The sequence below is a fragment of the Coffea arabica genome, chromosome 2e, assembly GCF_036785885.1.
Source record: "Coffea arabica cultivar ET-39 chromosome 2e, Coffea Arabica ET-39 HiFi, whole genome shotgun sequence".
Taxonomy (NCBI): domain Eukaryota; kingdom Viridiplantae; phylum Streptophyta; class Magnoliopsida; order Gentianales; family Rubiaceae; genus Coffea; species Coffea arabica.
In genome coordinates this window covers 13,503,992-13,527,616 of record NC_092313.1, presented here as the reverse complement: position 1 = coordinate 13,527,616, position 23,625 = coordinate 13,503,992, and the positions used below count along the sequence as shown (strand labels likewise).

The window sequence follows — 23,625 nt, the reverse complement described above, 5'->3', positions numbered from 1 at the left end:
GGATATACTTGTAAGTTTTTTTTAATTATTATTGTATTTCTTTTTTCTCCTTTTCCAACTTTTATCTACTTGTCTATTTTCTTTGTATTTTTTAAAAATTTCGAATGTATACTATAACAAAATATGTATTATCTACGCACAAAATTATTTCATATATTACTTAAATCAATATACTTTGTTTTTAGAATAAAATAATTTTTAATAACAATAGTAACAAATTTAGATTGTAATAACATATTGACTAATTAACTATTCATAAAAAAAGTAAATAAAAAATTAGTTACTTTATTTTTTTTGGGATATACTACTAAATATAAAGTAAATTAATTTTCTAGTATGCTAATATCTTTTTAAATAGTTAGATTGCTAGTAATGTGCACTTTTTGATTATAACAAGCATATATCAATTTTTTAAGCTATACACTTTGTTTTGAATTCTTTAATAGTGTAAATAAACAAAACAAGAATGAAATTATAAGTAAAAGATAATTACAATACTATAATAAGCATATAAATTAGTAATATTAATAGGAAAGTAAGACAAGACACTAACATAAGAGAAATAAAAAATAGTAAATATAAAAAAATAAAAAAAAGACAATAGTGAAAAAAAGAAAAAAAAAGGGAATGAATAAACAAAAAAGAAATAAAATAAAACAGTAACAGCACTTTTGTCTTAAAATATCAAATGGGGGGAGGTGGGAGAAGTGCTTATTAATTAGTTCAGGGGAGCAAAATGCAACTAAGAGTAAAGTTCAGGAGGATTTAGTGCATTTAACCCTATAATTAACAGTTAAAATAAAGTGTCAATAACTCACGATTTGCTGCTTTCCATAGAAATAAGTGTAGTCATTTGTTGGAAAGTCTCTGCTGAGCATATATTCTTGCGCATCTGTTGTTGCTGCATCCATGCATACTGTAATTCACCTGCATACACAACTTAGTTATTGATTTTGTCATAGCGAACCACAAAGTTAGCTTTTAGACCAGATAAAAAATGGCAGTACTATACTACAAGTTCTTTCTGGTACTCAGAATTTTTTGCTAATAAGTTGATGAAGCAGCATGTTTGAATACGCTATCACTGAAAATTTGCCCATATTGTCGATAATGGCTTTGATATGTTTGGATGCCAATGACTTTAGATAATGGATGCAGAAAATGAAACAGTAGACAATCTTCCATTGGCATTTAATTTTGATTTCTGGGATTGGTTTAACCAATGGATAAAATTAGCTAATTATTTTGTCGGCATTAGTAATATTGGCAGGAACAAGCTCTTGTTTGAAGGATATATCACAAGTTCAGGAACCATTGATCCTTGTCAAGACAGATAGATCTATAGAGCTCTTGAGCTATTTGGAAGACTCGGGAAGGGCTCCTCCAGATGCATGGTCTGCCTTGGTAGATACTGTGTCAACTTCTAATATGTCTTTTGAAAAGTAGCAAGGCAGCAGGTTGCAATTGCTCATGAATTAGGAACTGGAGCTAATTCTGATGATATATATTGAACTATTTGCAACATAATATGGAAAAGCAGGGGTTTTATCCAGAAAAGAAAGAGAGGAAGAAAGAAAGACAATAATGGATGTGAATGTACTCAGGTTCCTGCATATGTTTTTGTCCACTTTCAAAAGTCATATCATTTGCTCAACTCTTTTGGTGGCAATGCATGTGGGTTCAGTAAGGTACTATTTGGTTATCTTGACCATAGGAGAAGAGACCCTTTTAACACCCTTTCCATTAAAAAGGCTCTTATTTGATGTACTTTGGGTGGACAATTTCTGAGTTATGGTAAGCAGGAGTAGCAGTTTACCAAATGATTAATATGTTGATAATAACAAATGGGATAAACTGAACAGGAGGATTATATTGATGTCAATGTATCAGTAGCCCTTTCTTATACTCTTGGTCATGTACTGTTGAATGCTCTTAGACTAGAAGAATTCTTGCAGCTGATCTCTTCTCTGAAGCATTGTAGCAGCAAGAGTTGACTCGTGTCTATTAACTCATAACGAACACTTTGCTGCACCAAAAATCCATAAACCACATAATGTAAATTCAGGCTATAAGTTATTGCACTTCTAAGGAAAGATCCTAGCTCTGCCACTGAACGCAAATGTGATATACCTCTAAAAAACTAAGCAAGAACACAGCCTAAATTGTGAGCTATTTGGAGACACCTAAAAAACCTTGTAACGTTAGTTGTCCATCTTCTGCAGCTGTTTGGAGGAAAAATCCAGCTTTGCAGAGTTAGGGACAGTAGAATCTTTAGAGGGGAACAATAACGAGTAGCATCTGCAGTTGTGATATACACTACTATTTCATTTCCCTATCAATGACAAGCTATATAGTTTTGCCTAAAATAAAATAAAAAGGACACAACATTTGTTGCTGTAGCACCTTCTTTAGTCTTTTCAAGAATTGTCTATTCACCTAGGTTTGGCTGGAGGAAGGGTGAAAATCAGAAAATGGGGTAAATGTCTTTCATGACATTTGATGTTCCAAGTTTGTGATAGTCCCCGACAGTCCACCTTGATTGTCCTCACCCAAGTGGGAGAAAACTTTGCCGAAATATTTGTCATCATCTGTTTTTGAGCACTTTCACTGAGTTGGGCCTTTTCAACTCTATCTGATGAGTGCAAATTAAATTACTGCTTAACTTCACTATAACTGAAGTAAGTAATTGCAATTCTAATCATGTATCAGTTGAACTGGAAATTTCTATTGTGTTCTTCCAGCTAGAGCTGCAAACAAATCGAGCCGCTCGCGAGCGGCTCCGACTTGAGCTCAAACTCAAGTTAAAAAATACTAAATTCGTTAGTTCGCGAGTCGGATCGAACTCGATTATACATATATATTATTTTTTATTTTAATAATAAAATTACATATATATTTCTAATATGTTATTATTTGTTAAGAAAAATTATTATTTTATTTATTTTTTAAAAATAAAATAATTATTTTTTAAAGCTCGAGTTCAAGTTTGAATTCGAACTTGACATTTTGAACTCGTCGAACTCGAGTTTGACATTTTGATCTCGTCGACCTAGAGTTCGAGTTCAAGTTCAAGTTTCGTAAAATTATATTGAAACTCAACCTGATTAGATTGAACTCGACTCGTTTGTACCACTACTTCCAGCCTTCAGGAAGAGAACAATTTTTATTTGCTATTGTACCTTAGAAAAATTTTCATTAAAAACTCATACACATGTTAATTTGCCTTGTCCACGGAAAACAGTTACCTAAATTTACTTTTGTCGCATGAACTTACAATAATACACTCCTTTATTGGTGTAAACGAACAATTGGAGCATTAGAAATGCGTTATATATTATATATGGCTTCTGATTAAGACTGAACTGTGTTCAGCATACACTAGCGAACTAAAAAAGTTGAATCTCAAAAATCCAACCTACCTAATTGGTCATTTGGCATTTTTTTTCCCTCGTCCTGACGTAGATTTTTACTACTTATTTATGTTGTCTACATTTCTAGATTCCGTTTTTATTTGCATGCATTAGGTTGTCAAAATTGGTGGCTCAAATTAAGATCTCAAAAATTAGAAATTTTGGATTCATATTTCTCTGTCTCCTCCCTGCTTCTTAAATTCCACGCTTTCTCTATTAAAAAAAAAAAACGAGACAAGTGGCTGAACTGCAGAATAACAAATCTACTAGTTTAGAAATTTAAAAAAAAAACTCGAATTATACTATAAAAGTTATAGAACTAAAACGAAAATGTATAAAAATGCTGGTCTCCAAACAAACTAACATGAATTTCTTTAAGAATAATGTTGTTGACTGATTTTGATGGCCTTTAATTCTATGCAATGAGACCTTCGGAATTTGTTGTTGTCACATGATTTTTCAATCAAGGAATTTGTCGTCTATATAGCCTCTTTAATATTTAAAAAATCAATTTTACCAGATTTTATGCACATATTAAATTTTGCGTTACCTCAATCAAGGGATGCTTGAAAGTAGGATCAGGAGCAGAAGCCGAAGTCAAAAAGAAGCACAAAAATTTTTGGCGATCCCTTTCCCATTCCTCAATTTGATAACCATGTCTGCTGCAATTGCTGTTTCATCTTCTTGAGAAAATGACCACCATTGTTTGTGTTTTGCATCAACCTCATCTACCCAAAATACAAGGAAGATCCTCTCCATACGCATCATCCAACATATTTATTTATCCAATTCCTAATGCCGGTCCAGTTATTATTAATTGGACTCTGTCTTCTTTGTAATTTTTAGAAAAGCATATGAAGAAAATGAAGTTTGAACAACATAAAACTTTTTTTTTTGTGGCAAAAAGTAGGGTGCCAAAACATATGTATGTATATGTATATATATTTATATGTGTGTGTGCATTATTTCTTGGACACGGATTGAACATTACCAAAAGTCATCTTTCAGTTGAATATAATCAAATATGCAGATAAGACCAAGCTGTTGTTGACCATATATTTAGCAATGAAAAAAAATCCAAAATCCAAAACCTCATTAATTACAGTGGTTTTTCCTGCATGAAATGATGCAAGGGAAATAGTATTCCTGCATGAAATGATTGCGCCTTATCTGATTCAACATCATAGTGGTTATTCTGAGAATGTTGGGGAAATATTATTTATTATTATGTTCAGAGAGGTGGAGGAAGAAGAACAAAATGAAGAGGGGGAATACACACCACAGAAACAGAGAGAATTTTCTGAGAAAAAGATGAAAAGACCAGTCTGAGATGGGCATGTGAGGATAAAGGGTGTCAGTTAATTCCCTAGTTTTTGTTACTTCTTCAATGGGAGATGATTAAGAAGTGTCCAAGAACCTCATATATATATATATATATATATATGCCTTCAATAATTGAAACAGCAGACTGCCCATTAATCCACTATCCCATTTCTTAAAATGAAAATTAATGCTACAATATTCAATTTTTCCTACAAAATTTTCAATGGTGATAAACTATACATACATGATGACATGATAAATTAGCATATATTTCAACTACAATTTACACATTAGAGACATTTGAGCTCAGAATCTTTATCCTACATGACTTTGTAAACATAATCATGTATGCTACCACAATCTATCTAATCAAATTTTGGATTTTCATTTTGATCTTGAAGTTCTTGTTTTGATATTGATACTATTGATGTCACCCTAAGATAGCAAGAAGATCCTTCTTCCTTCATGGACCCTCTTTTCCATACTTCTCACATGATGCCCACTAACATCTACATCTCAACCATTTAATGACTGGGCCAGCTATTGGATGGGACACTACTGAAATTAACAAGCAAATCCCCATCCCATTTATCTACTGTTTTAACTAATTAACTTGTTTTCCCTTGCTAGCAAGTTTCATTAATTTCTGGCCCACTCAGCATATGGTCCATAAGACGATGTAATAGATGTCAAATCAGTTGTTTAGCAATTTCACTTCGAAATGATCAGGACAAACAATTTTCTTTCTGTCATCATCGTACATTTGAATTCCTTACTCTTTAGCTTCAAAATTAAAAAATTGCAAGTCTATTAAAAATGCGAGTCGTATTATCAATCTTGAAAGCTCAATCCCCAATCATATGCTTCATATGATCAAATTGCAAAGGTTTACGTAAGTGTGGCATGGCATTGTCCCTTTTGATCTTGAAAATTACAACTCCTAGTTGTCTAGATAGTCACATGCGGCAAAAGTTTAGATTGATCATTCCTTGGTCTCTTTGGAAAAAAAGAAAACTAGTTCATATCTCTAGGATAAGAAGCCTTGAAAACAAATATGGATTAACATTGCAGTCTCAAAATGCTTGTCCCAAATTAAACAAAGGAAAATTTCTCTTGGAGGACAAGTATAGGAAAATGTAGTTCATTTCTAATACTCACAAGACACTCAATAAACGCAAGTCCTTCATGGTAACAGTGATTAGGATTCGGACCTTGATACTTGAACTAGTATTACCACTATTGAAATAGCACTTGCACAAAGAACGTTGGCTTGAAATTCATCTTATATAGGTCAATAGGACAAATACCTTCACACAAGTCAAAGCACTTCACAAACCTAAATCCACTTGAGAAAAAGTAAAAGTAGTCCATCACACCTCACTTTCCAATGAAAGCCACAAATCCACATGATCTTGCTTGCTTGCTTGGAGATATTGAAAGATTGTTAGCTCCTACTACGAGAAGATCTCTCTCCCTCTCAATGTGCCCCATTTCATCTCCATTTCCATTCCTAATCCTCATCTGCCAATACTTTCTCTCCATCTTCTTCACCTTCTTCTTCTTGCCTCTTCCTAAGGAGGAGCCCTCCTCCAGTCTAATTCTGTAGTCTATCCCATTCTCAACCAAAATGACCCTACAAACATAGCCTCCTCACCTACTCAAACCCAGCCAAATCAACTGTGTTTTGACAGGTGTCAATTCTTGATTTAAACACTTGTCCTTAATTGCACTTGTCTGGCAAAATGATCCCACCAAGCTGACTTGGCAAATTTCAATCATGGAGAAACATGTGTGACCATAAACCTCCAACCTTTCATAGCCAGACTCAAATTATTGAACTCGGTGAAGACCTTGGCAAGAGCAGGGGGGCTGGTTATCAGGGCCCTGAATGAATGATGGATCCAAAAGGCGAAGTACAGAATAAGGTGCAATGATTCATCCCATGGATTTCACCCCCAAGTGAGTAAGAAAAGAAAAGCATAAACAAAATTTCCAGTACAAAAGGAAGACAACAAACTGTAAACCTCCCCCTTAAAAAACATCCCTTGTGGCTAATTGACTCCCCACTCTTCCTTCTCCTCCTCCTTTGTGGTGTCATTGTAGATAAAATTAAGAAAAGAAACTTCTCTTTTTCTTTATCTTTCTTCTTCATCCCTTATATTTCTTTCCTCTTTCCTCCATTTCTTTTTCTTCTCTCTTCTTCTTCTTCTTCTTCTCCTTCTCTCTCATGAGAGAAATACTACAGAGGAAGGGAAGAAAAAGAGACAAGAGAAGGAGCTACTAGCTTATTATCTAGCCATGAAGAACACCATCAGATGCTGCATATCTTGCATTCTTCCATGCGGGGCCCTAGACGTGATTCGAATAGTTCATACTAATGGCCGAGTTGAAGTGATTAGTGGAAGCATCAAAGCATCAGAAATCATGAAATTGCATCCAAAACATGTTCTGAAGAAGCCTTCTTCATCATCATCAGAAGATCAAGGTTGTTGTCCTAAGATTGTTATAGTTCCTCCTGATGCAGAACTCCAACGTGGGAAGATTTACTTTCTCATGCCAGTTCCTCCTTCAGCTCCTCAGAAGAATCAGAAGAGTTCGCGTTCAAGATCTTCATCATCATCATCCTCATCATCATCAAGGAGGAAAAAGAGAGAGGCTGCTGATCAAAATAATGCGAATAGTAATAACAATAGCAGTATTTCCATGACAAATCTTCTCCTTTCTGATCGGTATTTGAGCGAGATTTTATCAGAAAAGATATCAACTCAAAGGGATCGAAGGAGAGGCCGTGCTGGCATTTGGAGACCACACTTAGAGAGCATTTGTGAGACATCAAGTGAACCATGAGTAATCACCGGTTATTTTTTCCTTTTATTTTTGTTTCCAAATTTTCCAGTATAAGATTATTAGGGTTCTCAATCTTGAACTCACTTTTATTTCTTCTGCATATTTTGTATATAAGGATATAAGAATATGAAAAAGTAAAAAGAGTAAAAAATAGGATCCCGTTTGCCAAATTTCTGTTGTTCATGTTTGAGAATTGGACTGAAGAGCTTTTGTTTTTGTTTTTTAGGTTCTTGGTAGCACTAGAAAATTCTCATAAAATAGGCCAGGCTCTGGGAATGTAATGTTGTTCAATCTTTACTACAGCTTTCCAAATTCCGGTAATCTAGAGATTATGTAATCTTGTGATGTGGATGGATGCAAGAGCTGTGGAGTTTTAGAGTTCTATAAAGAGATCAATTAGCAGACCTTCTCTACTCAAGTCTTTTTTAAAAAAATTTTCTACGTATTTTAGTTTCTTGAAATATTTCTTGATAATATATATATATCTGTTCATCAAAACATCTCTAGCCTATGTTGGTAAATGGGAGCACTACTTCGTAAATGATCGATAATTAAATTTTGAAAATCATGATTGTTGAGGAAATTCGAGAAAGAAAAAAAAAAAAAGACCTAGATGATCAACTCCCTTGTTTTTTGGTTAATTAATTATGTAGTTGGTTCTTGATTATTAACAAAATTAAGGAGAAAAGGAAGTAAGAAAAAATTATTGTCTCGAAGTTTAGTTAGTTCAGGTGTCGGCATTGACTCGAAGCATTGTTTATGTCAATTTCAAGTATTTTGCAAAAATCTATCACAGCACAATTAGTGCTTCTTGGCTTTTTGTGTGTGTGCCCGTCAGTGTGTGACCCAGGTTAAAGATTACATCAAACACGAAGTCATTTTCTAAAATCTGTTGTCTGTGGAATACTATACAAAGATAATGATCGTGTAAAAGGCACTTTAATTCTACTATAATATTTCTTTAGGTGGATCAAAGCTCAAGCCGATAACATAGTAAATTTTTGTTATAGATTAAAAAAGCCTATCACCTCCTAGGTTATAAACAATGGTGAACTTTTTTCTATTCATTAAAAAAGAAAAGGAAGCCCTTTTGTGGAAAGCTCATGAGTTGTGGATTAATTGTAAAGGATACTTTGAGGGGTTGATGGAATAATTGTCCCAAGTATGCTTTCAAGAATAGAATAAGCCTTTCCTAGCAAGTGGGCATAATTCTTTAAGCATTTTGTTGTGTTGCATGTTATTGTTTGATGCCAATAGCATCCTAGAAAGGTTATAAGACCAGCATCTGGAACTCAGGAATGGTCTGATCCAATGCAATTTCTGATACTCCCACCACCGGGGGCCAGTGAAAAGGTGCCACAATCATTGATATCTAATCTGAAAGGTGTATATATATATATATATTGTGTTTATGGCAGCACTAGTTAGAGCACGGCTAGTTTTTTTTTTCTTTTTGAGAAAATATTTTTCAAAAAAAAGAAAAAAGAAAAAGAGGAAGTGCAGGAAATGTTATAAAGGGGATGCATGTATTTTCCGATAATATATTCATCTATCTCTTTTTTTTTAAAAAAAAAAAAAAAAGGAAAAGGAGGAAAGGAAAAAGTACTAAAATCTTAGCAGCTCAACATTTCACTTCATGTAGCTATCAATATATTTATGTTCAACTTTTCTGGTTGGATTTTGACAATCCAATAGCTATTCCATGCTTATTGGTGGGATGTGTAATTAGATGCTTGACAAAGACGAGATTATGACTTCAACTATGTGATTTAAAGATTCCACATCTATTAGTACATAATTTAACAACACAAGTTCAAAAGATCAGTCCCCATCCTTTGAGAATTCAAAGAGTGAAGCCTAATATATTAGCTCACCATAAAACCTTGGCCATAAGATCTGGTTCATTTTGCTTCCCCTTCTTTCGAGGGGTGGTGGGGAAAGGGGGAAAAAATAAATCAGGGGCTATATTTTGGTAAATCACCACAATTGTTATACCTATAAATAACCACACGACTCAAATTGCAATTGAATACCACTTTCTTGACTTTTCGTCTCTATTATGTGGTTGCTTTTTATTGGAAAGGGGTAGGGGTTGGTTCCTTGTTATAATTATGGGTTCAGAAAGGGCTACTTCTACTTTAAAACCATCCAGAAAATGAATTTGACAAAAAAAAAAAAAAAGGAAAAAGACATTCACTAAAGAAAGCAACAAAGAGAAAATATAACCGGTGCTTCTCTAATTCCTTACAAAAAATTTTTTTTTTTTTGCCTTTTTGATGAGTTCTTCTTCCTCTACAGTCTACGTAGGTGTCTTCTTGTTGTGACTTCTAAAGGTCATTGTCTTCACCTTTTGCTATGGTTTCATCTTCTTTTGTGTGGATTTATGTGCCTTTTTATTAGTTAGTCTTTGAATAGCTCCGACTGCTTTTTCTTTCCAATGAATATCACTTCTACTGAGGAACACAAAATTTAATCCCTGCATTGCCCTCGAGTCATATTGAAACGTAGCAGTGTGTTAATTGTGGAGGGGGGCACAAATTAAATACTTTTTTCTGCCAACCTCTTTATTAGGGGGAAAAAGAAGTTGAGGCTTCAAGAACTTGTCACAGGTAAAATGACCGAATTCATATATACTTGTTCTAAACATAGCCATGTATGGCTGGGCATTTAAAAAAAAAAGTTATGTATTATCAAAGTATGAGTAGAAAATAAGATTTTTTTTTTTTAAAGAAATCACCGAAAAATGGTGGGGGATTAGACGTAGATTCCGACCTGTTTATTAAAATTTTTTTTGAAGAGCACAAGATTAATGCTTTAATTTACTTAACTAATCCACTGTTGCAGTATTTCTTTATTTGATTATTTATCTAGAATTTTGATTTGAAGGAACATTAGGCATTATTGTTATCGACTTCTTCATCAATATTTAAAACCACAATGGAATAGTTTCAAGATTATCCATAACTCAAGTTGCATGAGTATGGATTATTTTCCATTGGGACATCGCGACGAAAAAGTTCAAGTCCACGTGCTCATAAGCACCCACAGAGGTTCTTGCGTTGGAGACTTCAATTATTCGGGCGGCTATATTAGACGTTGTCTAAAACATATTTACAAGTTAATAATAATAATAATATAACGTGGGATAATATACTAGATAAAATAGAAAGCAATATACTAATACAAACAGATAATTATTTCTATAATTAATTTGACAACAAAATTGAATTAGAGATTTGATACATAGCAAGTACTTAGTTGGGATGAACCTTCACCTTCAACTACATATATAAACATTGACCTCTACCTCTAGCATTGCACTTAGTCTACTGGTGTTGTTTATAGTTTTTTTTTTATTTTGACCTTTATCTTAGTTAAAATGAATGGGGTTCTCAACGAGAAATAAAAATCTTAAAACAAAAAAAAAAATCTAAGTCCAAATTTTAGGTGCATCAATGATGATGACATGAAAAAGAATCCTTGGGGTTGGGGGGTAGTGGACCTAAATAAATTGGACAATTCAAGCAGCACCAACCAACCATAAGGTACATAATCATTTATTCTAATTTGTTACAACAATTGAAGAACAATAAATTTCAAGTACAATATTAATAAATCTTCTCAGACATTGGTAGGTAAATCTTTTGCAAATCAATACGTCCTTAAATTCAAAAATATGAGCTAATTGTATTTATGAAACCTTTTCAACTTCAAATTCACGACTTTGAAGTGGACTACCACCTGAAAATTAATTTAGACAATCCTTTTACACTTGCTGGACAGATTATTAGAGATTTGGACAGTTAAAGATATGCATATGAGCTATGTTTGAGAGGACGGAAATCATGTGATGAGTGAATGACAAATCAAAATTTGGAAGCCACTTTGTAGGGTTCTGCAGCTCCATGAAGCAAATATAATTTGCTTGATCTCAATTTCAACAGATCTGTTGGATTGAGATTGGGTGCGAATCACATGGAGTGACCATTCGGATAACACCAATAATAGGAAGATTTGGTCATGATGCTGATGGATTTCTGTTTTTCTTCCCCTTATCTTATCCGCATTAGTTGACTACCCGCTAAATGGAATACAGACTGTGAAATATTATGGGATTATGGGACTGATTATTCACGGTTTTAACCTGAATTCCCATTGTATATCCAATCTCATGTTTGGCTTTCTTCATCATTCATGTTTCTTGCCCATTTATATATACATGGATGTGCAAATATGATGTCCATATGGAATAAACATGCTTAAAAGTTCACCACCCCAGCCTTTGTGGAGCTTTATTTCATTTTTTTTTTTCAAATCTAAGTCCTGTTTGATAATCCAATTCAGTACTTAAACTTAATGGGTTCATATGCGTTTGATAACAAAAAAATAAAACATCTGAATGAATTAAACGACACTGAATTTTCTAGGTAAAACTTGTTTCAAAAAATAAGTGATAAACTATTTACTTATCACTTAGTGTGATATACATTTAAATGTATCAGATTTAGGGTGCATTTGATAAAAATGAAACCTGAACACTAAAATCTGAAATCCAAAGTCTGAATCCATTAAGTTATTGAATTGTTAAATATTAAATCTAATACATTTGAGTGCATATCACATTCAGTGATAAGTGAATAGCTTATCACTTAATTTTGGGAGCAAGTTTTGCCTAGGAAATTCAATGCCACTTAATTAATTGAGATGTTCAATTTTTTGTTATCAAAGAGTCTGAATATATTAAGATCTGAATCCATTAAATTTAAGTGCTGAATTGGGTTATCAAACAGGGCCTTAGTATTTCATAGTTCAGTAACTTAACGGATGGAGACTTCAAATTTCACATTTCGTATTTCAATTTTGAGACTTCAGTTTTATCAAAAGCAGCTTAGGTTTTTTTGTTTCCATATGCAATCATACTACTTTTAGTTTTATGTGATTTTGAGGCACTTAAATTCCTGATATTGATCAAATACGTGAGAGTGATATATACATGCATGATTAATGCAGATTCAGAATATTTGCTGCATTTCGGTAAGTAATGCAGATGCATAACAAGTACGTGTACGCAACTACGCATTGTTCATTTGATGGACATAGATTAAGGATGACAGGCCGGACATATTTGTTCTTTCATTCTTTTTCTTTTCCTCTTTTTTCTGTTGTTGGAAAAGATGTTGGAAGTTACAACGTCACATTACAAGATTTGACCTTAAAGCATTCATAAGTTTCATTTTAGTCCCTAAAAATTCAAAAAATAATTGATGTAGTCCTCAATGTCTTGAACTTAATTGTTGTACTCGTTGATATATTAGACATTTTTCTAACTCGAAAAATATATTCTCATCTAACATGTTTGCTAATCTAAGAAAAGAAGTATAAAATCAAAATCAAACCTCTAATCATCACATGCATTTGATAGAATGTTATGCATGCAATTTTGGAAATCCATCAATGTGTTTGCAGCCAAACTAGACGAAAAACCAACTTTGTTGAACTGCACATGCCTCATTCTTCAATAGTGGAATGATCATCGGTTTAAGCCTTCAATAACTTGGTATCTCGATCAGTTTGGTGTGTTTTATGCCAGAAAAGCTATCAACTAAATATGAGGCCAAATCCATGTCCATCTCATAAATTCAAGAAATCAAGGACTGATCGAGTTTCTCCAATCAAAATATCAAAGAGTGAATGACGATTTAGCTTATGGTAGGGACTATTCATACAATTTTCTCTAGTTAAATACCCTTCTATCTTTCATTTTGAAAACCGAAATTTGTTATCAAGAGCTTCAAAAGGGAGAATTTAGAGATGAAGAGCTTGAGAGGGCCATATTTGTTATCAAGGACTGGCTTTATTACCATCACCATGGTCCTTGGACCTTGACTGTTAGTCGAAAGTAATTAATTAAGTAATGCAAATGGTACCACAAGGGCATAACAAAGTGGTGCCACCAGCAAAATACCATGAAGTTTAGTGTACCACAAGTTCTAGGTTTCGTTTTTGTAATAATTGGATCAATACTTTCTTTTCATCTTCGGTGGTTTACCCTGTTTTTTGATCAAAGGGACAATAGAAAAAGGGAAAAGAGTAAAAAAGTAAAGTAGCCACTTCCTAATGGTTAGTTAAGTGAATTTCTATATTTGTTATCTTTTATTTTAATTCATAGCTTGAAAAATTATTCATTCTTCTATAACAATTATCCAAAAGCTTTGATCCTCATTTGGTTAGGAAAGGAGGGTGGGAGAGGATGGTGAAAGGGCCATGCAAGAGTAGGAAGATGGAAAAAAGGAAGAAGAAGGATGAGCAGGAGGTGGGGGATAGAGAGAGAGAGAGAGATAGCAATGACAAGGAAAAGAGAAATCAATAACAAAGGAAAAGGTTTTTTTTTTTTTCCTCTCTAGGCAATGTGACATAAAATTGTTTTAGGAAACAAATAATTACGAGCTTTTATTGCTCATTTTAAAAGGAAGAGTTGATCTTCACCCACTTGAATTTCTTCCATTATTCCTCCACTCTTTAAAAAAAATAATAAAATGACTATTTTAGTCCTTTAACTTTAGAATCTTAGCTAATTTGGTCTTTCTTTCGTTACCATCTGCTGATTTAGTCCCACATCATTATGAAATACAGTCAATGTAGGCCCTATAATAGAAAATTAGGAAATCTCATCGAAATTACTCAAGCGCATGACAAGCGCAACGTTGAAAACAACTATTTTGATGTCTTTTTTTCAGGATCATGTTTCATTTAATCCCTTGTATGTCACCATCTATCAATTTAAGCCCTTGTTTTCACAAAATAATGTTCATGTAGGACATTTAATGGAATTATAAAATCCTAATAGAATCAGTCCCATACGCATGACATGTGTACCACTAAAATAGAAAGAAACAAAGTTTAAAAAAAAAAAATCCTATAGACCCTTGTCACAAATGTGTCAATTTTCCTCTTCTAATTTTTTCCGAAACATTAATAGAGCCTTTAATTCTATTGATATAATTGCGCTTGGGCCAGTGATATTTTTTCTTCTATTCTGCCCCTTCTTGTTTGGACGAATTTCATTGGGTTTTTCTAATTTCCTATTATACTCCTATATTAGCTTTATTTTGTAGAAATGAGGACTTAAATTGGCATGAGGCAACATATAAGAGACAAAATTGGACATGACCTTGAAGATAAGGAACTAAAATAGTAATTTTTAACTGTGCATATGCCGTGTATAGGTTAACTTCGTTAGGATTTTCTAATTTTTCGATAGAGGTCAAACATTGTCTTTATCTTGTAAATTGGTAAGTAGTGATATATGAGGCAAGAAATTGGCCAAGACTCTAAAATAAGGATTGGAATATTTTTTTTCTAAGGACTAGAATAGTTGTTTTTCCAAAAGATATGTGTATATATTTCTTTTATTAACATAAACTTGTAGAATGCCTGAATTTCTTATATGAAGTTTTGAGCACCCAAGATAAAATTGAGGTTGCGTTTGATAAAAGTGATACCTGAAAACTTAAATCTGAAATCTGAAATCTAAATTCATTAAATTAATGAATTGTTAAGTACTAAATCTAATATGTTTGAGTGCATACCATATCAAGTGATAAGTTAATAAATTATCACTTATTCTTTAGAAAAAAATTTTGTCTACAAAATTTAATGTCATTTAATTAATTCAAATATTTAATTTTTAGTTATCAAACGCTACCGAATATGTTCAAATCTGAATCGATTAAATTTAAGTACTGAATTAAATTACGAATAGGGCCTAAAATGAATATTTAAGAACCCAAAGCCGAAAGGGAGAAAGCTGGAAAAAAAAAAGGACAAAAACTGCCTGTTTCCATTATTTAACGTGCATTGGGCTCGATCAAGAAGAACATTGCCTAAACGGACAAAGTTGAACGGTCGGCCCACCACGCCGTTCCGTTTGGAGATGAATATCCCCACACGACCCACGCGGCCTCGCTCATTGGCCGAGAAAACAACGGCACCTTTACGCCTGCTGCCGACTGCTCCTCAAACCAACAACTATATCAATTAATTATTAAGCAGCCCGAATTGCTAAAATGAGCCCTTCTATTTTTCCCAGAATCATTTTGAATCCCTCTAATTTGACATAAGTCATTGTCATCCTTCTAAATGCCATTTACCGTCTTCTTTCTTGCTTGTGCACTGCATATATCACATTAACATGATTTCCATGACAAAGGTGGAAGTATGTTTTATTATGTTCAATTATCAATGTGTATTGCAAGCTCTAACTTTAAAATGCAAAAGCCTAATTTATCTTAGTCATTAATTACTTATATTCTCTGTACACGTTAATTTGACATGTCATTTTTGTTGAAACAATGACTTAATACAAAATTTAGAGCTAAATTGGCTCTCATTAAATTTGTAAGCAAGCAAAGTATTTTGTTTTTAATAGATACAATAATGCCAAATTTAACAATACAACTTTTTACCTAAGTTCTTCTTCTTCTTCTTTTTTGATTGATATAACTCGGGATAGATGGTACAAACTTTATGTACATTTAATATTTGAATTACTTTCTTCCCAACTCAATACAAAATAATTAAGCATATATCTAACAATATATAAAGCAACAACCCTCATCTTGGAGTAAACAAATTTTGTCACTTAATTTCACACAAAAAATGCTCTTTATAGTTAGTGTTCAAGCTCTTCAATTGCTCCATTTTTGTCATCCAACATGGTCCAAAATATAAAAATTTCATAAAAAGTGCTAAAATTAAACACACTCACATTGTATCATATGCGCCCATATCACTTGTTTATTACATAATTGATGTGGCAAAAGAGAAGGAGGTAAATTATCCTTTCACTTTCAAAACTATAGAGCATATATAGGCTTTTTTTGATAAACCATTTTTAATCCATTTATTGTATATGATATATTTGCAGTCTCGGATAAGAAGGTGTTCTCTGAAATGTAGTGGAACAAAGAAAGAACTTTCACAATCATGAAGGACTATTTAGCAATTTGCCAAAGATACTAAATGCCCGTGAATTGCAAGAAAGAAGAATGAGATTAGCCGGGAACAACGACAACAGCCGCAGCGGACGTAACCTAATCAAAAGAAAAAAGAAACTAAAAAATAGAAAAACCGTCCAACTATGAACTATCCGATCACCATCCGAAATCCTAATCCCTATCCCCCACCTCACCCACTCACGCGTTCGTCGTCATCACGCGCCCGTCCCGGCGACTTCACCGATTATTCTTCCTTCCCCTCTTTCCCTCTTTCCATTCTTACCCTTCATGCCTTCCCTCTTTCATCCGTCTCTCTCGTCGCCAACCGGCATTGGCACCCCCCCTTTTCCTATCCTCCCTTTCTTTCTTCCTTCTTCTCCTCTTTACAAAATATATATAATTGTATATATCCTGCCAATTTTTTCTCCATCAGATCGGCCGTGATTTTTTTGATCAGTTAAAAGATGGGGGAATTTAGTGATTTATCTCCGGCGCCGTTGCTACAGACGCCGCCGACCAGGAGTCTGCCTTTCCGGGAAGATTGTTGGAGCGAGGAGGCGACTTCGACTCTGGTTGATGCATGGGGACGGCGTTATTTGGAACTTAACCGTGGGAATCTCCGGCAGAAGGACTGGCAGGAGGTTGCTGATGCCGTTAATGCTCGGCATGGTCATACTAAGAAGACTCGCCGGACCGATGTTCAGTGTAAGAATCGGATTGATACGTTGAAGAAAAAGTATAAGATTGAGAAAGCGAAAATTTCCGAGTCCAACGGAACCCTAACTTCGTCGTGGCCGTTCTTTGCTAGGCTTGATGCTTTGATAGGGAATAATTTGAAGAATCAGCAGCAAAAAACTTCTCCGATGGTGAATTCGTTATCTTCTCACTCCCCGTTGTCGTTGCCTTCGCCGCCGATGGGGATTCCGTTGTTTAATATGAAGCTGCCGCAGCTGTTGCCGCCGGCTACGAGTGCGGCGGTGGAGCCAGTGGTGTTGCCTCAGAAGCGGCAGTTTTCCGCCGTGGATGATTCCTATTTTAGGAAGAATTATTCGGCTGTGGCAGCTGCTGCGGCAGCGGCGGCGGAGGAGGTGGAGGATGATGAGGAGGAAGATGGGGGATCCGAAGAGGATGAGGATGAGGAGGTGGAGAGAGAAGAGGGGACGGTGGCAGGGGAGGAGGGAGTGAGGAGATTGGCTAAGGCAATTGAGAGGTTTGGGGAGATTTATGAGAGGGTCGAGAATATGAAGCAGAGGCAAATGGTGGAGTTAGAGAAGCAGAGGATGCAGTTTGCAAAGGATTTGGAAGTGCAGAGGATGCAGTTGTTTATGGACACACAAGTCCAGCTTGAGAAGATTAAGCAGTCTAAACGATCTGGATCAGATGGTATAAGACTATAGTTCAATCTTGTGGCTTTCTTGATTTATTATTAAGAAGTTTTTTATTTTGTTGGGAGTTCTTCTATTATTGCAGTTATTTAGATGATAATAGTTTTTTTTTTTTGTTTAAATGTGGAGTTGCATTTGATGTTAGAATAGTGTAAATTGGTAGATTTTGATATTTTAAATTAGACTGAAAATTGCCTGGCATGTAGGCTCTGCAACATTCCCTTATTGTTTTGCAATGGATGGAAGGATTTTGGATAATTTGAAGTTTGATGGAAGTTTGATTGATATTTGTTTGGTGCTGAAGTTAATGTTGTTGTTGGATTCTCTTGGAATTGTGGATGGCTATGTAGCAAGATATTGATTTTGTGGAAACGTGTAATGATGTTGCTGGCTTGTAGCATTTTGCATGGTTTTGGTTATACTTTGGAATACTTTTTTGAATGGAAATCTAGAGCGGAATCAGTAACTTAGTGTTTTCTTGCTTTAGATGCATCAGTTTTTGTGTTTATGGGTGAACTCATCAAGTACCAATGTGTAGAACCACATCTCCGTCTTCATGGTAATATTTTTTGAAGAATTATTTTCCCACATTGCTTGTGCAAAGACTCAAGTTCCTATATTCCACTTGATCACTTAATTTTGTCAGTTTTTCATGAGTGAATTTGAAGAGCACTAGTTGTTAAGTACACTCTGGTGTATGAATTTCTGGTTTGCATAATATGTGGAAGTAGAAGATATGAAGGGCTAAAGCTGGTATTTTGCTTCTATGTTACTAGGATGTTATAGCGAGCAAAACTATTTGGAATGTAATTGCTGCATGTCAGATCAGTCACTGAAGCAACTCTTTCCTTCTGTAGCTAGTTTTGGGTCTGAATTTTGAGAAGTCCTGTCGATGTTTAGGTTCTAGTTTACCGTTTTGAAATGGCTTAAGGAGCTAAAACTTTTGGGCTGTGAATGATGACATTTGGGCTATGTTTCACGTGTCAATGTGATATTTCTTCTTGGCTCTATTGACGTGAAATGTGTGCATTTTGACTCGAAAGTTCAGTGTTTTCTCTAACCCCTTTTTGACGGTGCTTGTGGTCACCAAACATGGATTTCCTATAGCATGGAATGCTATTGTGTTGTGTCCATATGTACACATGATATGCGGCAAAACATTGGATAACACACACTTCAAACTTGGACTGCTGTCATGTGTTCTTTTATATCACAAACATATGAAGTGTAGTGTGAGATTAATAAGTTATCCATGGTGTTATACCCAAACTCCTTGGACTTCTATTTTTTCCAAGACTTATTTATGCCATTCTCCACCCAAAAAAAAAAATGGATAAGCAAAAGGCCATGCTCCACAGTATTCTCTGGTTCATTGAGCTGATCTATTCTCTTCCTGTTTTTTGGCTGTCTTTCACTGGCAAGCATAAGGTGGTGTTTGTGCATGTTAATCCATTTCTTTCATCAGTTTTATTTTACCACTGCACAATTTTGTGTTTAAATGGATTTTATCTTGGACAATTACTTAAGGTCTGAATGAACTATGAAATAGATGAAATATTTTAAATTTGGACATCTTTTGCTTTCATAGATAAATTTTGTGGTTGGATTGGGAGTCTACCATTCAAAATTGAGTACAAGGCTTTTATTGGAGGAATTCTGGCATAACTATATGCGGTTTAATGTGCCCAAATTATCTTTTGTAGGTTTATGGTTGGTTTTTGTGTGTTTGTTCCATCTTTATAGGACCGGTCTGATAAATGTTTAATAGAACCTCCTCCTTTCCGGTGGATGTCATTTTCTTGTTAGTAGATCTTGGCAGAACAGAGTTAAAAAAGGAGATTCCCTTGCTTGCTATAAGGCTGCTTTTCTTGTTATTTCTTTGACCTGGACTTTGTCAAGGAATTGGGTTAATCAGTTCTTTGATTGGAATTTCAGATTTCTTCTTTTTTCTTTTTGATATATTTCTTAGGAACAGACTAAGATCTTTGCTATATGTTTTCATTTGGCACTCAATGGTAGGGGCATTTAGTTCTGCGGTGAACTTAGTAAATTGAGTATAGACATTTATGCGAGTATAATTTGTCAGCATGGAATTGCCTTTTTGGTCTCCTGAAAATTGGAACCTCTGCATTGAGATCTGAAGCTTCCTTTATGGATGATTCTAACAAATATTTAACTAACTCTGAGCATTCATGTACCATGAAATTAAACTTCAAGCAATTTTACAAATTCCAACTTCTAAGAAAGCTAAAATTGTGTATTGTTTAATACGTTGAATTGTGAATTCAATCCTTACACACACTTGCCTGTGTTTCTCTGCAGATTTATATAGCTAGCTACTTGGAAGAGGATGTAATGGCCATCTCGCGTGAAATTCTCTGTAGCTTACTCAAGAGCGTAGATGGTTACTGCTATTTTTGGAAGATGTACATTAGGCAGTGATACTATCATGAATATCAGTAAATTATCAGCAGCAGCAGCCATTCCACGACTTAATTAAACTGATTATTGTATTATCCATTTATTTTTCTCGTGTCATTATGAATTGGAATGAGAGGATCTAGTTTTTGCTCTTTAGCTTGTGGCCAACCAAATTGAAGATAATGTTTGGGCCAGTCGACATTTCCCTCAACTGCTTCAGCTTTTCATCAGTGGAGATAGTTGTCCTCTCTGTAATTATTTTCTGAAGTGATTATGTTGACATTGCAAGTTTCGGGAATCTTGTTGAGAAGACTTTGACAGAGAATAGGGTGGCAACTGGGTTATAATCGATGGATTTTGTTCTCTTTTGCTGCAGGAGACAATAAACGAATTTAATTTAGCTGACTAAATGCGTAGCCATCTTTTGCATTTTCTTTGGTGTAAACTTCTCTTTCTTGGTCTAAATCCAATTTTGGAAGCAGCCTCTTTGCATGCTCCTTGCGTTATATTAATATCCAGCCATGAGCAAGGTCTTTCTGCTTCAACAGGCTGCAGATCTTTGGATACTGGGTGTCAGACGGCTTCACGGACATGTGGGCTGGGCTAAAGATTTGGTGTCTGGTATAAACAAGTCTTGCGAAAAGATGGACTTTTCAAGGATCTGAGTGGTGCCGGGACTGGGCATTCAGTTCGTAGATGTACAGAAAAAACATTGGTGGTTTTTCTGGTAAATGGCCATCCAGTTTGGAGGATGCTTTCTACAGAACCGTAACTATATAAGAAGAAATTTGAACTCAACAAGCTGATAAGTATGAACAGTTGATTTGGCTATCGTGATTAATATCTACCTATACCTATTATATAAGAAGAAATATAAGAAGAAAGTGGAGTTACTGTAGTAACCCCATTAATTGCCAAGTGGATCTCTATCATTTTGACATGTGGCCCATTCCTTTTCTTTTTTTCATTTTGCCCCTTTTTTTTTTTCTTTTGTTCACCTTATTTCCTTTCTTTTTTTTTTTGGCTAAAGACAATTAAACAAATCCTCATATACACTACAGGTTTCTTATTTAGTTTCTACTCTGTACTTCTTTTTTTTTTTTTTTTCTCGTCATCCTAATCATTTATTCTGTTTTTTCTCTATTGAATTAGTTGGTGCATTTTCTTTCATTTTTATCCATAATTAACTAAATAAATGGTTTCATTATCGAAGATCAAGAATGGGTTTGATATTTCTTTTCTTCTATAGTCCAATAATCATGATTCATGATCTTTTACTTTTATTGTCTCTCTTTGGTATGTATTATTTGATATTTTTTTGTCATTTTTTGCATCTTGATCAAAAACCTTTGCTTATTGCTTTTCTCGCCGCTTCCTTCTTTATCTAACTTTCTTTTCCACCTAAAAGAGGCATCTAATGCTGTGAATATTTTCCCCCCAAATCTAAAAAAATATTTTTTTTCAATTTTTTATATTTTATTTATTTTGAAACTAATTTTTTACCTTTTATTTTTGGAAAATAAAATTCCCTAAGGCTGACAAGAAGACGGGTGGTGATTACATGAAGAATTTTTAGGCTGACAATGAAAGAATTGTAACTACTTTTCCCTCATAAAATAAATAACACCATTATAAATATTCATTCTAATTTTAATCTTTTATTTATTAAAATTTTATTGATAATAGGGTGATAGTGATAGAGTAGAGGAGAAAGAATTTGACAAATGAAGATCCAAGGTAATTAAATGATGATTAGGAAGAAAATAATGATGCCTATTAAATTAAAAATTAATCAGAGTTTCGTAATTTATGGATAGGAAATTATATTTTGATTTATATAAAGTTTATTAATGGTGAAAAGTGCTTATAAACTGCATAAGGTGGATGATGTGCAAAATAATTGTTAGGGCCAACAATTTAGAATATGAAGATAATATTTTGTATTTCTTCATTCAACATTTTGAATTACTAGCTTGTATACATGAGAGGTAGTTTATTTTCATGGTTTTAATTTTGGCAAATGATAGCTTGAGAATAAAAGAAGTGTTAAATTAGATTTTAGAATCTTTTACATAAACTGGTTCTATATGACTTTGTACTCTTATCCTTTTTTATTGTCCATAATGATAGATAATGTAATTACAGTTTGAGCTGATTGCTAGGCGTGGAACTAGACATATCATTATTATTTGGCTGAAGGAGTTGATAATATTTTGTCGATTTGACTTGCTAAAACGATTGCAGTTGTCAAAGGAATGCATTTGGTGGTGGAAGTTAGCATTGAGGCTTTTAGCCTAGAGTGTCACTCGACAAAATATTATTAGAAAATTCTCTTTTGATTAAGAAGACATTTTTGCAATCAAACAAATTGTTGGATTTGAATTTGCATATATAGCTTTAGAAACATGGCAATTCATGTTTTTTATTTAAAGTTGCTATATGTATTCTAGAACTGTTTGGTGAGATAATGTTCTCATCTGTCTGTAATGCTATTAAGCATGATTTACATGGATAAATTAACTCGCTCCTTCTCTCAAAAAAGAAAGAAAAATATGCAAGTTTGTATGTTTTTATTGATGTTGAAGATTGTGATTAATTTTGGTGGCTTTCTAAATTTTTACTAATTATTAAAATGTTACAAACATTATGACTACTTTTTATTTAATTACAACTAAAACTATGCTGCTATTAAACCGACAATGCACTCATAATGGATTTGCTTTCTTTTCTTTTTTGGTATCATTATGTACATATAATATTGGTTAAAAATTTTGTCCAAATCACAATAAATTGGGGTTAACTTTATAGATGGAATTTCTTCTCACAACAAATTTTAATTATTTTTATACTCATTTTTCTCCTATATTTTCATTATATACCTAAAACATTTGTTACTATGTATTCAAATAATGTTCTAGGGGGCCACAATCGAGGTACCTCTAGTCATAATATTTCAGAGCATTCCACAACTCTTTCTCTCTCTCTCTCTCTCTCTGTGTTTTTGTTTCCCCCCATACGAATCAATTATGAAAAAATCAACTACTCCTAGAGTAATTGGCTACATAACTTTAAAGCTCTCCTTGAGTGTGGGTCAAGGGATTGAATCCCTTGGCATGTATTTTTGTTGGAATTTTCCTAAAAATTTTACTAGCGAATACAAAGGCATCCGTTTGGTTCGGTGTCCGTGTCCAGAAAAAAAAAAGAATCAATTATGAAAAGCTTTCGGATGAACAAATTTGTAGA

The 23,625-nt window shown here is 34.0% G+C and overlaps 2 protein-coding genes across 2 annotated transcripts; both read left to right on the top strand.

Annotated features, from left to right (window-relative positions):
- Positions 1–6,020: 6,020 nt before the first annotated feature.
- LOC113731078 (uncharacterized) lies at positions 6,021–7,917 on the top strand. The gene is made up of 2 exons (XM_072079067.1): positions 6,021–6,692; positions 6,979–7,917. The coding sequence occupies exon 2, from the start codon at positions 7,032–7,034 to the stop codon at positions 7,578–7,580; it is 549 nt and encodes a 182-aa protein (XP_071935168.1). The 5' UTR covers positions 6,021–6,692; positions 6,979–7,031; the 3' UTR covers positions 7,581–7,917.
- Positions 7,918–16,726: 8,809 nt separating this feature from the next.
- On the top strand, positions 16,727–20,680 carry LOC113731077 (trihelix transcription factor ENAP1-like). The gene is made up of 2 exons (XM_027256135.2): positions 16,727–17,959; positions 20,284–20,680. Exons 1-2 carry the CDS (start codon positions 17,041–17,043, stop codon positions 20,295–20,297), a joined length of 933 nt encoding a protein of 310 aa, XP_027111936.1. The 5' UTR covers positions 16,727–17,040; the 3' UTR covers positions 20,298–20,680.
- Positions 20,681–23,625: the final 2,945 nt, after the last annotated feature.